General features: G+C 42.0%; 1 protein-coding gene across 1 annotated transcript in view; it reads left to right on the top strand.

The window, feature by feature from the left end:
* Positions 1-14,923, top strand: part of SRPK2 (SRSF protein kinase 2) — a 154,600-nt gene that overhangs the window by 64,297 nt on the left and 75,380 nt on the right. The window contains exon 3 of the mRNA XM_045288946.1: positions 12,389-12,540. Within this exon, the coding sequence (XP_045144881.1) occupies positions 12,389-12,540 (152 nt within the window). The remainder of the gene's footprint in view (positions 1-12,388; positions 12,541-14,923) is intronic.

The following is a 14,923-nucleotide window of genomic DNA, read 5'->3' on the forward strand; positions in this document are numbered from 1 at the left end:
GTGCAGTAGAAGGAATGAAAAGTTAACTCCTGCCTTGGATCACCAGAATGGTTTCCTGAGAGCTTTTGTTAAATTCTTGCCACATTATCCAAAGACACGCTATGAACATGAGGTTCATGCTTGTGTGTGTGTAACCAAAGTATACAAGCCACATAAATAATGATCCACCATTGAAGTACATAGAGCTTGTCTGACTCTTGTAACAATTTGTACAAAGACATACTTTACTTACCTTTCGGTTTGCTCATTTAAAGTGTTCATCTGGGTGGTTCTTTCAGTGTGCTCAGAGCTGTACACCCCTCACCGGCTTCATAATTTTAGAACCTTGTCATTAAGCCAGAAAGAAAGTCCGGACCACTTCAGTCGTAACCTCCATTCCCTTGTCTCTTTTAGTCCTAGGGAGCTCCCACTGGTCTCTGTGTAGATTTGCTATTCTGGAATCACACAGCATGTGGCTATTTTGCTGACCTTCTGTAACTTAACATATTTTAAGGCCTATCCATGTTATGACATGTCTTACAACTTCATTCTTTTTATAGTTGAATAATTTTCCATTGCATGAATATACACATCTTATTTATTCATCAGCTAATGGACTTCCACTTTTTGACTATTAGGAGCAGTAGTAAAATGAATATTTGTGTACAGATTTTGGTGTGGACCTTCAAACTTTTAGTAATTTTATGCTACTATGTTATTCTTATTGATATGATTATAATTTGAATTTTAAAATAATGCGGCTTATTATTTGTGGCATAATTTTTAGAGAAGTTTCCTTTTGATGGGCATTTAGGGTTTACTATTGCTATTTACAGACCTTACACAGTATGTGGGTCTTTCTAGGATGGATTCCAATAAGGAGATGTGCGGAGCCAAAGGCTGCTTATATAATTTGGAATCATCTGTCAAGTTTAAAATGCATATACCCCATTTATGACTTTACTGCTTATTTTTAACTTCAAATAGAGAGCTGTATATAAAAGTGTTCCAAATGTTTTTTTGTTGTTGTTGTTAGTTTGAGAACTTACTAAAAATAATGATAGGCTAGAAGAGGTTGATGTTGCCAAAAAATTGCTTAAAACAGTATTGTCCAATAGAACTTTCTGTAATGATGGAAATGTTCTATAGCTGCACTTTCCAATAATGCAGCCAATATAGCAATTGATTTTTTTTTTTGCAATTGATTATTTTAAATGGACCTAGAGTGACTAAAATCTTGAGTTTTACATCTTATTCAGTTCAAATTATTTGACCCAGGGCTACTGTGTTGTGCAGCACAGGCTGTCAATGATTTTATTTAGTCCTGCCTGTTCTAGCCTACTGCAGAAAGCCCCTGAATTTTGATGATTCACTTTATTGTCTTTTTTGTAGCAGCTTGTAGATGAAAGTGTATGTAGGTTTGCAGAAGCTTTGACCAAAGTGTATAGCTTGCGTTATTTCCTGAGTTGCATGAGGCAATCTTTAGTGGTTACAGCAAGTTTCCTCAGTGTACAAAAACAAAAAATCCCCCCACAAACACATGTTTTGATTCCAAGTCATAGCAACCCTGAGGACAGAGTAGAGCTGCCCTGGGATTTCCAAGCCTGTACGTTTTGTGACCTGTACGTTTGTGGCCATGTCTTTCTCTTGTGGAGGGGTAGGTCTCAATAGGCAGCTGGACCCAGCACTTCAGAATGCCTGCGGAGCCTTTAGATCGAGAAGCCTAATGACCTCTTGTTGTGTGTGGCATCCAACTCAAAATAGAACTTGCATGAGTTTTTAATACACCTTTGTTTTTCAACCACCTGAATTTGAAACTTAAGCACGTAGTTTGGTGATTATGATATGGATCATTGACTGGATTATGAGCCAGGCAGTGTGGACTCTGTTTGTGGGTGGCCTGGCTGACTCTAGATAATTGACACTGAACCAGGCTCTACATTCCTGGCTCTCTCCTTGGTACTTTGTTTTGCTTGGAAGAATGGTGCTATCAACTGTAGTATTAAATTAAAAAATAAATAATTGACGCTGATGGAAGGTGAGGTGCAAGGGAGCCAGCCCCCACCCGCTGCTACTCCTACGAGTTCAGTAATACTACTTCTGGGTTCAGTAATGCACAATTGTACGGTTGAGATATATAAGCATTATATTAAAGTCATCGAGAGCATGAGAGATATTACAATAATACAGTCAGACACATTACATGATACCATCGCTCACCTCAGCCCAGCTTGGAGAGAGGGGGAAGGGAAGGAGGGAAAGGGAACAAGGGAGAGGGGAGTGACCAGGGAGTGAGCAGCAAGGAGCTCAGAGTCAGAGAGAGAAGTTCTGCTGACTCACACCTATATACCTTTTGGGGGCAATCCAGCCCACTAATTACAGGTAAAGACATACTTACAGGAAGGGGCTGCACTATAGGTTACACAGCAATGAGAGGGTGGTCTAGGGGGTGGTCTCTGGGTCTCCATAGGAACATTATCAATAGGGTGCAAACCCCTCCTACAGGAGCCTGTCCATTGTCCCCAGAGGCAGGGAGCAGGCCCACCCCTGTGGAGGGATGAGACAGCAGTCTGGCAACTGATTGCCTTCAGTGAGGGAATGCCTGCGCATCTGACCTCCCCCCACAATCAACTGCGTGTTCCTGTTACTGCATTGACTTGCAGCTCAAACTTTTCGAGTTTAGCTGTAGTGTTTGTATACCAAACAGTATACTGTGTTTCTACACATGCCCCTCTTGTTCCTTAAACACAGTTGAGCTGCAGAAGTTATGTTTCTCTCATCTCTTTTCTTCTCTAGTCTCTGCCCAGATGAAATGAAAGATAACGTTCTCATAACCAAAAAGCAAGCAAACAAATGTATTGCCACTGAATCAGATTCTGACTCATGACTCACAGTAAAACTTGTAGGACAGGGTAGAATGACCTCATAGGGTTTCTAAGGCTGAAGTCTTATGGAGGAAGATTGCCGTATTTTTCCCCTGTGGTTCAAGCCACCAACCTTTTCCAATATCGCAGTCAGCCATTTAACCACTGCACCACCTGGGCTTAGCATTCTTATATTACCAGAAATTTAGGAGACATACCACTTCCTTGAGCAAATTAATTACTGAATTTCAGGTTTTGATTTATATGATCCCTGGAATAACAATTCCCAAATGACTTCAATAATTTCTTTGCTTTCAGCTTATATCTTTTTTGTCAATTAGTAAAGTTAGACCTCAACATAAAGAAAACAGAAATCCTTATTACTGGACCAATAAGCAGTATCATGATAAATAGTGTAAACATTGGACTTGTCAAGGATTTTATTTTCCTTGGACCCATAATCAACGCTCATGGGTGCAGTAGTTAAGAAATCAAAGGGTATATTTATTGCATTGAGCAAGATGCTGCAAACGATCTCTTTGAAATGTTTAAAAGCAAAGATAATCACTTTAAAGGTTAAGGTGCATCTGGCCCAAGCCACAGTATTTTTAGTCCCTTACTCATGCAAAAGCTGGACAATGAATAAGGTAGAGAAAGAACAACCGATGCCTTTGAATTGTGGTGTTGGTGAAGAATTTTGGATATGTCATAGACTGCCAGAAGAACACACCTGTGTTGCAAGAAGTACAGTCGGAATGCTCCTTACAAGTGGGGATGGTGAGATTACCTTTGGTTGTCTCACAGATGGGGTTTGCTACCCGGCGGAACCAGTAACGAAGCATGTTACTCGGTGTAAAGTAGAGGGCCAAAGACACAGAAGGAGATTCTCAGTGAGATGGATTGGCACAGTGGCTCCAACAAAATGAACTCACGCACAGCTGTTCTTGTAGGGATGGCACAGGAGCAGACAGTGTTCTGTTGTGTGTGTGGCTGGACAATAGTACCTCGTAACAACATCCATTCCGTACTTTGATTGCATAATGTTCTCTGCAGAAAACAAATCTTTGGTTCTCAAATTGTGTTTCAGTGACTGACTGCTCATGGCCTGAGGGCCAGAGCTCAAACTCGTTGGCGTTCTGGATTATTCAGCTGTGACCTGACCACCGCCTAACCTCTTGTCTGGTATCAACCTTTCTAGGCTACTTTAGGCCTTTGTGCTTTGGTCCCACTGTTTCCTGGGCTTTGGACTTCCCGCTACCCCGCTACTCTCTGCCTGCAGCTGGGCAGTCTGGTCAAGCTTAGCTCATAGGTTGACTTCAGAGTGCGCTCGTTTCTGGCCCAGGTCTCTGCCACGTACCCTTTCAGAAGACCACCCTGAGGAATTGATTACATGCTTCACCGTTTCCTAGACGATAATTAGAGAAAAGATGAACTCTTCCTGAAAAATCATACGTTGAAAATTCTATGGGACATAGGTCTACCCTGATACAAACGAGGTTATCATGAGTCAGAATCAACTTGATGGCAACTGGTAGACCCATTGTACATTCCTCAGGGAGGGATTCCCGGCATGCTTCCTGGGAATAGGAAGTAGATGCCAATTTTCATACATCTTTGAATGCTCTAGTTTTGGGGGGGTTTCCCCTCATTTTTTATTCACTTCACTAGTAAAAGCATTTTTTTTAAACCAGATCCTACAGCTGGTTTATAAGATATTAATGTTACTAGTGGCTGTAAGGTCTTTATTACTGTTCTCTGTTTTACTTCTTTGGGTTCTGATAGCCATCAGTGGCTACCCCGAACTCAAAAAATTCATGATTAAAGGGTTTATTAAGGAAGTTAGCAAATTGTAATAATGCCAGTGAGAAATGCTCAGGGTTGAGTTGTTTATCAGAACATGTTATACAGTTCTGTTAGGTCTTCTAATAAGTGCCCAAAAGGGCATACTACTCTCCTTTAAGCTTCAGCCCAAAGGCACTTAGTTCTGTTTCCATGGGTCAGCCAAGTCCACCCTCCTTAAGTAAGTGCCTTAAGATCACTCCACTCCACAAGCCAGCCTCCTGCACAAAAGCACTATTTATTTGCTCCCTGGGTTGGAAAGTCTAGCACTCTGTTCTGTGCTCTTGGCTCCTGGTTCTGCTGCTGCTCCTCTGGTAGTATACCTGCCATTTGGATTCAGGAGGTTCAGTGCAGGGATCCTCATCTCCAGGAGACTCCTTGCTCTTGCTGGTAATATCCTTCCTGCTTCTCAGAAGACTCATTTTATATATGAGGGGATTATCCCCCCACCCACCCCAAAAAAGAAAAAGGGTTCACTGGGCAGAGCTTTTGTAGTACGCATTTTCCCATTCACTAGGCAAGCATCCAGCAACTCGTTCTGAGTCTGGTCACTGAATTTTTTGTGTGAAAGCAGTTTTGCTCGAACCTCTTTTTTTTGTGATGGACTATGTAAGAAAACAGCATTCGGCTGGGAAATTTTATTTGCTGTTTGGGAAAAATACCACAGAAGCGATTGTGATGTTGAACACAGCTTACAAGGACATCACTATGGGAAAAACTCAAGTTGTACAAGTGGTTTTCTCATTTCAAAAAAGGTGAAATGTTGATTGATGGCAAACCACATTCAGGATGTCCATCAACTTCCCAAACAGACAAAAATGTCAACTCATATTGCATTTGGAGTTTGTTCCACCAGGTCAGACTGTTACTCAAGCTTTCTGTTTAGAGATCCTGAAAAGATTGCATAACTGTTTGCCACAAAAGAAGGCCTGATTTGTGGCAGATGGGGGACTGTTTTTGCTACCATGACAATATACCTGCTCATGCAGCCATCTCAATGCGGCTGTTTTGGTGGGGGTGGGGGGAAAATCAGCATGTCTCTCTTGCCCCACACACCTTACTTACCTGACCTCACTCCATGGGACTTCTTTTTGTTTCCCTGAATGAAGAGGGATGTAAAAGGACAGTGATTTGATGACCTTGAATAGGCGAAGAAAAAATGAGGGAGGTGCTGTCAGCCAACAAACATCTGAGTTTCCAGGAAAAGAATTGCAGATTTTACAATTATATTAATTGTAATGGAGAGTACATTGACGTGATAAGGTTGTTTTGTTAAAAAAACAACACAGCTTTGAAAAAAAATTCCTGTTTTTGGAGGGGTGGGTTTCCCCCTCATTTAGCAGAAGTGGCATTGCAGAGTATCCTGGCCTACAATTACTCACACGTTAATTCTATAAATATCTCCCTCACCTTCTTACAGATCCAAACAGGAGAAGGTTGTTTGGTGGGAGGTAGAGACTTTGGCTAAAAGTACCACTGCAGTGGCACTCGAAGAATGTAGTGCTGTTATATGTATTAGAACATCAGCAATCCAACATTGAAAACCTTTGAAAAAAATCTCATTTGGCACCTAAGTTATATGAGGGTAAGTGAAAATGGTTCTAGTTCATACCGGTACACATTCATTCTAAACAGAACATGTTTGAACACCTGTTAGATCAGTGGGTGGCTGCAGGCAAGTTCTTCCCAGTAATAGTTGCTGTAGTTCAGTTAGGGCACCTTAAGGGGGCGGTTGCATCTTTTTGTGTGTGGGGGTGTGCCATAGAAAAAGTGATTTTGAGGTCAAGGAAATAATCAAGTTTTTAACAGAACTCAAATGGACACTTTCCCAAATCATTAGAGCTTTGCAACAAGTTTATGAGAACACTGCCCCACGTAATGAAATAGCAGTTTTTGTAGGTGGATCAAGCACTTGTAGGATTGTCAGGAAGACTTCCCAAGAGAGGGAAGACCATCAGCCTTGACAAATGAAGACTCCACAACTGACATCTATGAACTAGTTGAAAAAGACTGTAAGACGACCATTGATGTGGTGGCTTCTGTAGTTAGGATCTTGTGCGGTTCTGCATTTTCAATTTTAAGCAAACAACTTGACCTCTACAAGCTTTTATTTCAGTGGTGCCAAAGGCATTGTACAGAGGTCAACTAGCTCAGAGCTCCATCAGCCTTTCCGGCAAGATGGAAGCTAACAAAGAGAATTTTATTGAAAGAATGGTAATTGATGATCTAGAGAGTAAGGTTCAAACAAAAGAATAGTTTTTGGGGAGGTCGACTAGGCGAGTTAAGTTTAAGATGGGGAGTTCAGCTAGGAAGGTTATGGAGATTGTTTTCTGAGATTCCAAAGGGAGTAATCTTGATAGATTCCCAACCCAACCCACCCCCCAAAAAAAAGACAAAACCGCTACAGGGGTTAATTATGAAGCTTTAAGGAAATGGTAAGTGCACAGTGAGAAGGCAGCCAGGAAAGCTGCACTGAGGAGATTATTCCCATTGTCACAATGGACCTAAGCGACGAAGATTGTAGTTCTATAAAAATGTCATTGGGAAGCAACATCCCATCCACTCCCCAGCCCTGATCTTGTTCCTTAAGACTTCTTTTTGTTGAAATGAGCATGATTTTAAGTCCCTTGAGGATGGCCAAAGTTGCTATTTGTTGTAATGTAAATCAACGAGCACAGAAAAGAAGAGATTGGTAGAAAACACTTTCAAAAATTTACAGATGTAGATGGAGGCATTGGCAAGAAATAGTACCTCCATTTTTCAGTAACTTAAAAACAAAACAAAACATTATGTTAGAGGAGTTTAAGGTTTAGAGAAAACTTCAGCAAAAGCACAGAATTCCTCAACTCTTGGTTTCCCCCTGTTGGGAAGAAGGAAGAATGTTAAACGTCAGAAGACAGAGGGAGACGGTCCAATGGGCTAGTGCGTCACACAGATCTCAGTCTCTACAACCTGGAGCCAGAACTAGAGAGTGGTCCATGGCCTTTCATACAGTTCCTCGTGTCGTGGTGACCCCCAACCATGAAATTTTCATTGCTACTTCATAACTATATGAATTTTGCTACTGCTATGAATCGTCACGTAAATATCTGATATGCAGGATTTATTTTCATTGTTACAAATTGAACATAATTAAAGCATAGTGATGAATCACAAAAGCAATATGTGATTATATATTGTGAACTATTTATTTCTAATGATAAATAAATGAAATTTTGTCTTGAAGCATGGTGTAGCATGGGTAACAGTCTTCATGCCGGGTACTCGTATGTGGGCGTATCTGCGATGTGGTTGGAGGAGCAGTGTCTCGGTTCCTAAGACCATTGCAAATAGGTGTTTTGTGATGGTCTTAAGCAACCTACAGCAGTTGAGAACCGCTGAAGTAGATGCTGCAAAAAGGATCGCATTAGAAGGTCCAAGATAGAGTGGAGAGAAAAATTTGGCCCCAAGTTCAAAATCATAAAAGACTAGGCTAAGTGGTTGCATAGAGACTGGTGGAATCCCCAAGACTGTGGCCCTTGGGTACCCTTCAGGTCTGGAACTAAACTCACCCCTCACAGGGTAGAATAAGCTACCATCTAAGATCAAAGGGCAGCATTCTACCAAAAGACAAAGTATAGAGAGTAAGATAGAAGAAGGATAGAAACAGGAAACAGGGAGGAAAAGTGAGGTAAGTGGTAATATACATTGAGGGGATTGTAGTAGATGAAATAAAATATGTATGAATTTTTGGGTGTAGAACTGATCTGTTCTGTAAACCTTCACCTAACTCCCAACAAAGAGTTCAAAGTACGTAGAGTTTCCTATATAGCCTCTAGTGCATTATTTCCCAGTGTGTGATACTGCCCCCTAAGGAGGCACTGAAAAGATCGGGTGGGCTGCACAATCAGATAGCTATGCTTTGTATACTGGGCTATGGGCTATATTGTAGTACAAAGATTTTAATTGTCAGAATAATTGCTAGGATGGTGCTGTGACATCCTTTCTACCCAACCTTCCCTCCACTCACACCACTGGTCTTAAGGGGTTCATCTGCCCTGTATCCCCTGTGTTTCCAGCTCACATCTGTACCACTGTACATCCTCTGATCTAGCTGAATTTGTAAGGTACAATTGGGATCATGATAGTGGGGGGAGGAAGCATTTAAGAACCAGAGGAGAGCTGTATGTTTCATCATTGATACACTGCGCTCTGACTGGCTCGTCTATTAGCCGAGACCCTTCTGTAAGGGGATGTCCAGTTGTCTACAGATGGGCTTTGGGTCCTCACTTCACACTGTCCCTCATTCTCAATGATACGGTTTTTTGTTCTTTGATGCCTGATACCAGATCCCTTCGACACCTTCCTCCCCTTCTTCAGTAATTTCTAGCCCTTTGGTCTGGGCTCATTCTGCTTTCACTAAGGACAAGTCTGTTTAAAAAAAAAAAAGCATTTGTATTGCTGCCAGAAAGCTAGAAATGATTACTGCAGTACCATAAGGTCTGTCAGAATTTTTGGATGTATTTGGGAAATGATGTGGGTGTTTGGTTGCGATTATTCCCTTCAGTCTTCCACCATGAGAAAAGGTTACTCAGAATTTTATCACCACCACGCTTCTAATGTCTTTCACCCAGGGAAGCTGTAGCTTTGAGTCTTCATAAATTCTGCCAAGTAGAAACCAATCAAAGTCATTTCCAGCTTTCAAACATTCTTTAGTTGTCCTGCCAAAGGCAGTCCTAATTGCTAGCATTTGCCCTAATGCACCTGCTGTGTGTGATCACCATCCCTTCCTCCGGACCTCTGGTATTTTCTGCAGTCTCTAACCCTTGCCCCTTTCTTTCAGAGTGGCAGTTTGGATTTTTAATGGCAAGACGCACAAAGGAGCTGTGTGGTGATATATTGGAAAGCAGTAGAAGGGCTCTCGGAGTTGACAGAAATGTAGAAGTGTGACATAGAGAAGAGTCATGGTTCACCTGGGCCTGTCTCTGAAGAAAGTCATGATGAGTGTGCACTCCAGTGATATTTAACCTTCTCAGGGTTCCAGGGTTCCAGGGCCCCAGGCTGTACCGGGGTGACGAGGGATAGGATCTGCATTCTATAATGGAGACGGGAGCAGTGCCCCAAAAGGAATCCCAGGTGCTATTAGGAAGGTGGCATGGATCCCAGGTAGGCCCACTTAGTTCCCCAAACTAGAGACCCTGCCCTCACCCAACTGAAGTTGCCCGTGGGAACACTGACATCACTAAATCCCCTTGCCCTTGCCCATCAACATCAGATCCCTTCCTACCCTTCACCCAAACCACTGTGAGCAGGTCCAGGAGGGCAGGGGTGAGCCTCTGTCAGAGCCTCTACAGGACAGAGATGTCTCACGTGTTAGGTAAAAATATTAAGGTTTAAACTTCTTAGGTTCTTAAGTTCAAAACCACTGGGCTCTGGTAAGAACTAGAATTAAGTCTTACTATAGGTGAACTGTTGATTTTATAGAACCCTACTACAAATGCTTTAAGCAAATTTACTAGTTGTGAGGTGTTTTAGATATGTGAAGTATGCATGATGAGTTTTATGCCATTAAACGCTTTTATTTTTCTAATTGCATATCCTCCCATACCCAGTCCCCACTCAATGGTAAGGCTAGATTTCAAAGCCCAGGTTATTTTGTGGAAATGGTGGATGATGGCCACCCCAGACCACAAAATGGAGGGCAACTACATCACCTACCAAATCACCTTATTAATCACTGCCATCGAGTCACTTCCAAACTCATAGTGACCCTTATATGCAGCATTTCCCGTGAGGATGGTTATGTGTGTGGTGGAGCAGTGGGGGAGGTGGGGACTGCAAAAATAGATACCTACACTTCAGCTTGAATTATGGACTATAGTACAAAAGTTTTTAATTGCCAGGGGGTGCTAAGTAAAAAACAGCACCGCCCCCCCCCCAAAAAAAAAGGACCCTAGGTAAAGTAAGTTTTGGAACCTATGCTAGATAAAAGGTGCTTTTTGCTTCTGTTTTTGGCAGTGTCACCTTTGTGATAGACTCTTACAGATCTTACCACAATCCATCCATCCATCCGTGTCAAGCACATTTGTAGAAATGTTGCCATTATCATTTTCAAAACATTTCTTTCTACTTGAACCCTTGGTATCAGCTCTTCTCTCCACCACCACACCCCACCATCCCGCCCCTTCATTAACCCTTGATAATTTTAAAATTACTATTTTTTTCTCATGTCTTACACTGACCACTTTCTCCCTTCACGGACTTTTCTGTTGTCTGTAGTTAGATGTAGGGTTATATGCAGATCATTGTGATCAGTTCCCCTTTTCCACCCCTGTCTTCACCTTCCCGTACTCTCACTACTCTCATTATTGGTCCTGAGGGGTTTATCTGTCCTGGATTCCCTGTGTTTTCAGCGCTTATCTGTACCAGTGTACATGCTCTGGTCTAGCCAGATATGTAAGGTAAAACTGGGATCATGATATTTGGGGTCGGTGGGGGGAGAATCATTAAAGAACTAGAGGAAAGTTGTATGTTTCATTGGTTCTATACTGCATCCTGACTGGCTCATCTCTTCCTTGCAACTCCTCTGTAAGGGGTTGTCCAATGGTCTACAGATGGCCTTTGGGTCTCCACTCCGCACTCCCCCTCGATAATATTGATATGATATTTTGTTCTGTGTGCATCTTCCATGTGGGCTTTGTTGCTTCTCAGCTGGATGGCCGCTTGTTTAATCTTCAAGCCTTTAAGACCTCAGATGCTATATCTTTTGATAGCCAGGCACCATTAGCTTTTTTCGCATTTGCTTATACACCCATTTTGTCTTCAGCAATTGTGTTGGGAAGGTGAGTATCACAGAATGCCAGGTTATTAGAACAAAGTGTTTTTGTGTTGAGGGAGTGCTTGAGTTGAGACCCAATGTCTGTCTTCTGCCTTGATACTTAACATATAAATGTATGTACATAGCTCTATTTCCCTATCATTATATATAAATATATTTACATATGTACATGCCTGTATTTAGACCACTATAAATGTCCTTTGCCTCTTAGTTCTTTCCTTTTACTTTCCTCTCTTGTCCCACTATCATGTTCAGCCTTTATTAGGGTTTCAGTAATTCCTCTGGGCTACATTGCCCTTGATCAAGACCCACCCCCACCCCCACCCTCCTCACCATTGATTTCAGATCACTTGTTCCCTTATCCCTGGTTTGTTGACACCTCCTTCCTTTTCCTCTGCCTCCCCTTCTCCTGCCCACCCTCCAACCTTTGGTCCTGTTGTTTTCTCCTCTGGATTGTTTATCCCACCTTTATTATGTAGATAGAAATGCAGAGACAACAATAAGCACACAAACAAGAGAGAACAAAACAACAAAAGCAAACAACAGCAAAACCAAAGACAAACAAAAGGAAAGCCTATAAATAGCTCCAGGTCTGTTTGTTGACCTTTATAATTTGAGGGCTGCCTTTTGCAAGTTTTGTGGGATATTTTCAAAATAGTAAGGCTGTACATCATGAGCCTGCCCTTCTTTTCTCTCACATTTTATAACATTGGCAAGACTTAAGTGCTGAAACTCTGAGCGAAAAGTTGTCCACAAATATATTCCCTGGGAAATGGGGGAAATGTAAAGTGTGACAAGTTTTATTTTCTCCCATATCCAGAAACTCTCAAGTGTGTCCATAATCATTTAAGGTTGACATCTAATTGGAGTTTTCACTGCACTGTTTCAGGCCAGAGCCTCAGCAGAAAGCTCCCTTAGTTCCACCGCCGCCGCCGCCGCCACCGCCACCACCTCTGCCAGACCCCACGCCCCCAGAGCCCGAGGAGGAGATCCTGGGGTCAGACGATGAAGAGCAAGAGGACCCTGCTGACTACTGCAAAGGTGAGAGACTGGACCACGGTGTGCAGCTCGTCTGCCCTCTGCCTCCCCCCTGGGCTCCCTGTGATTGCTGGGGACTCAAGGCTGCCAATGGTTGGTCTGCACTACAGCCACCTTCTTGTACCAGAGTCCCTTAAGATCTTGTGGTCAGTTAATGCAGATGCCAGAAAATGTGTAAGAGGAAGAGGCAAAAGGTAGAAAAATGTAAGAGAAAAATTACATACGTGTCTTGCATGTACACCCTAGATACTTTCTGAGGTTTAAAGCTACTGATAGAATTCAAAATTATATCAAACAAGGCAACTAAGGATAAATATAATAAACTATTTAAGAAGAACACAGAGTAGAAGGTACCAGGTTCTTGAGAGGAGCTAGTTAACTTGTGCACTGGGTTTGGATTTGTTTTCTGACTGCTCAGGCTTATGGGAAATGTTCCATTTTCTGTGTCAGATTGAATTACACATGTCCATTGTCTGTGGAAAGAAAGCGGGCACATTTGTTTATAGAGACAGATTTTTTTCCTGGGATTGTGCTCCACGGCTGAGACATTCTATGGGTCATGGCCGAGTGTGGCATAGTTTATTATGTGTTCAGCTATGAGTTCATGGGAGATATAGGACCCATTCAAGTACCATGTTCTTGTATTGGTGGTTTGTAGAGACCAAGAACTTACGTTACGTTTTCACTCCTGAGGTGCAAGCATGTTGGGTGAGGAGTATTGAGGAAGAACCAGAGGATTCAGACAGAGGATTTTATTAGTTGCCTTCTAGTTGATTCCAACTCATGGTTGACCCCATATATGCAGAAGGGGAGCTACCATTTCCATGGTTTCCAGGTCATAATCTTTTAGAAGCAGGTTGCTAGTTTTTAGCTATAAAAGATTAAAGATCTGATTCTATTGTATCTTAATAATTCTTTTTCCCCCCAATAGTTTGATTGGCACATAATGTACATGTCGTACAATTCCCTAGTTCAGTCGTTCAGTCACATCAAAGAGAATTGTACCATCATTACTCTGATTTTAGACTCCGCCCCCTTCATGGTTAAATCACCTTTAAAATGAGTTGTGCAATCACAGTCAGTTCTAGTGCTCCCCCGCCTTTATTTTTGACTCCTGAAATACCCTTTTCCTCCCTGTCACCCACGTACCACCCCAGCATCCCGTCAACCCTTGTAACATACATTACCACTGTATATCCACCCAAGATCCAATGTGTACCACAAACTGGGGAACCCAACATAAACAATAAAAACCAAAATCAAAATAGTTGGTAAGGATAAAATAATAATAATATAAAGACCAAAATACAAATAATGAGTGAGAAAGAAAACACTCTCATCAACATTCCGAAAGCCAGGGAAGAAATTTCTGGTTTGGAACAAGTAAGAGATACTTGCATTCAGCACCAATTCAGGTTGGGTCTATAGGGAAGTGGTCTGGCCAAGAATAGAGTTGAATTCAGCATATTCCAGATTACAGTGGTGTCTGCCTGACAGTAAGGCTGTTCAGGACCCTTGAGGAACTGCCAGTGGCTCAGTCTAACTAGACACTCTGCCAGGTGGTTTTGGGACTCCCATTGTCCTCCATAGTCTTCTACAAATTGGGTTTCATACTTTTCGCTCTGATACTTTTCCCTTCACCATATTCAAATTTTGTAATTGTCATCTTTGGATCACACGAGCTGGTGTGCTTCTTCCATGTGCACTTAGTTGACTCCTCACTTAGATGGCTACTTGTTTGAATACAAGCCTTTAAGACCCCAGGCACTATTCCGATTGATAGCTGGGCACCATTAATTTCTACACCACACTTTCTGTAGCACCCTTATCTTCAGTGATCATTTCCATGAAGGTGAGCATCGAGCTGGGCCATGTTATCAGAACTAACTATTCTTGCATTGGGGCTAGAGTTAAGCAAGACTGCAGACTCCGTCTGATTTTTCATGGGGTTTACACATCTCAGGGTTACTTTGGTGGTCATAATAAATTCACATCAATAGCAGCCATAAGCCAATCATCAACCAAACAGAGTATACACACATACCAACAAAAAGCAAAAACACCAAAAAATAAGCAGGAAATTTGGTGGTCATAATAAATTCATAATCGTATAGTATCAACTGCATCAATAGCAGCCATAAGCCAAGCATCCGCTGAACAACACACACACACACACACACACACACACACACACACACACACCAACACACGCGCGCAACAAAAACAGAAAAATCAAGCTATAAGCAGGAAAACAAAAACCCATGTAAACGAAGTACAGCACTGTCAGTCACTTCCCTGGGGTATACTGTATATACTTGAGTATAAGCCTGGTTTTTTCCAGGACATTTTTAATGCAGTTTTTGTGGTAAAATTAGTGCCTCGGCAG

This window comes from Echinops telfairi, unplaced genomic scaffold (assembly GCF_000313985.2).
Source record: "Echinops telfairi isolate 266 unplaced genomic scaffold, ASM31398v2 ScPeMD7_23;HRSCAF=83, whole genome shotgun sequence".
NCBI lineage: Eukaryota > Metazoa > Chordata > Mammalia > Afrosoricida > Tenrecidae > Echinops > Echinops telfairi.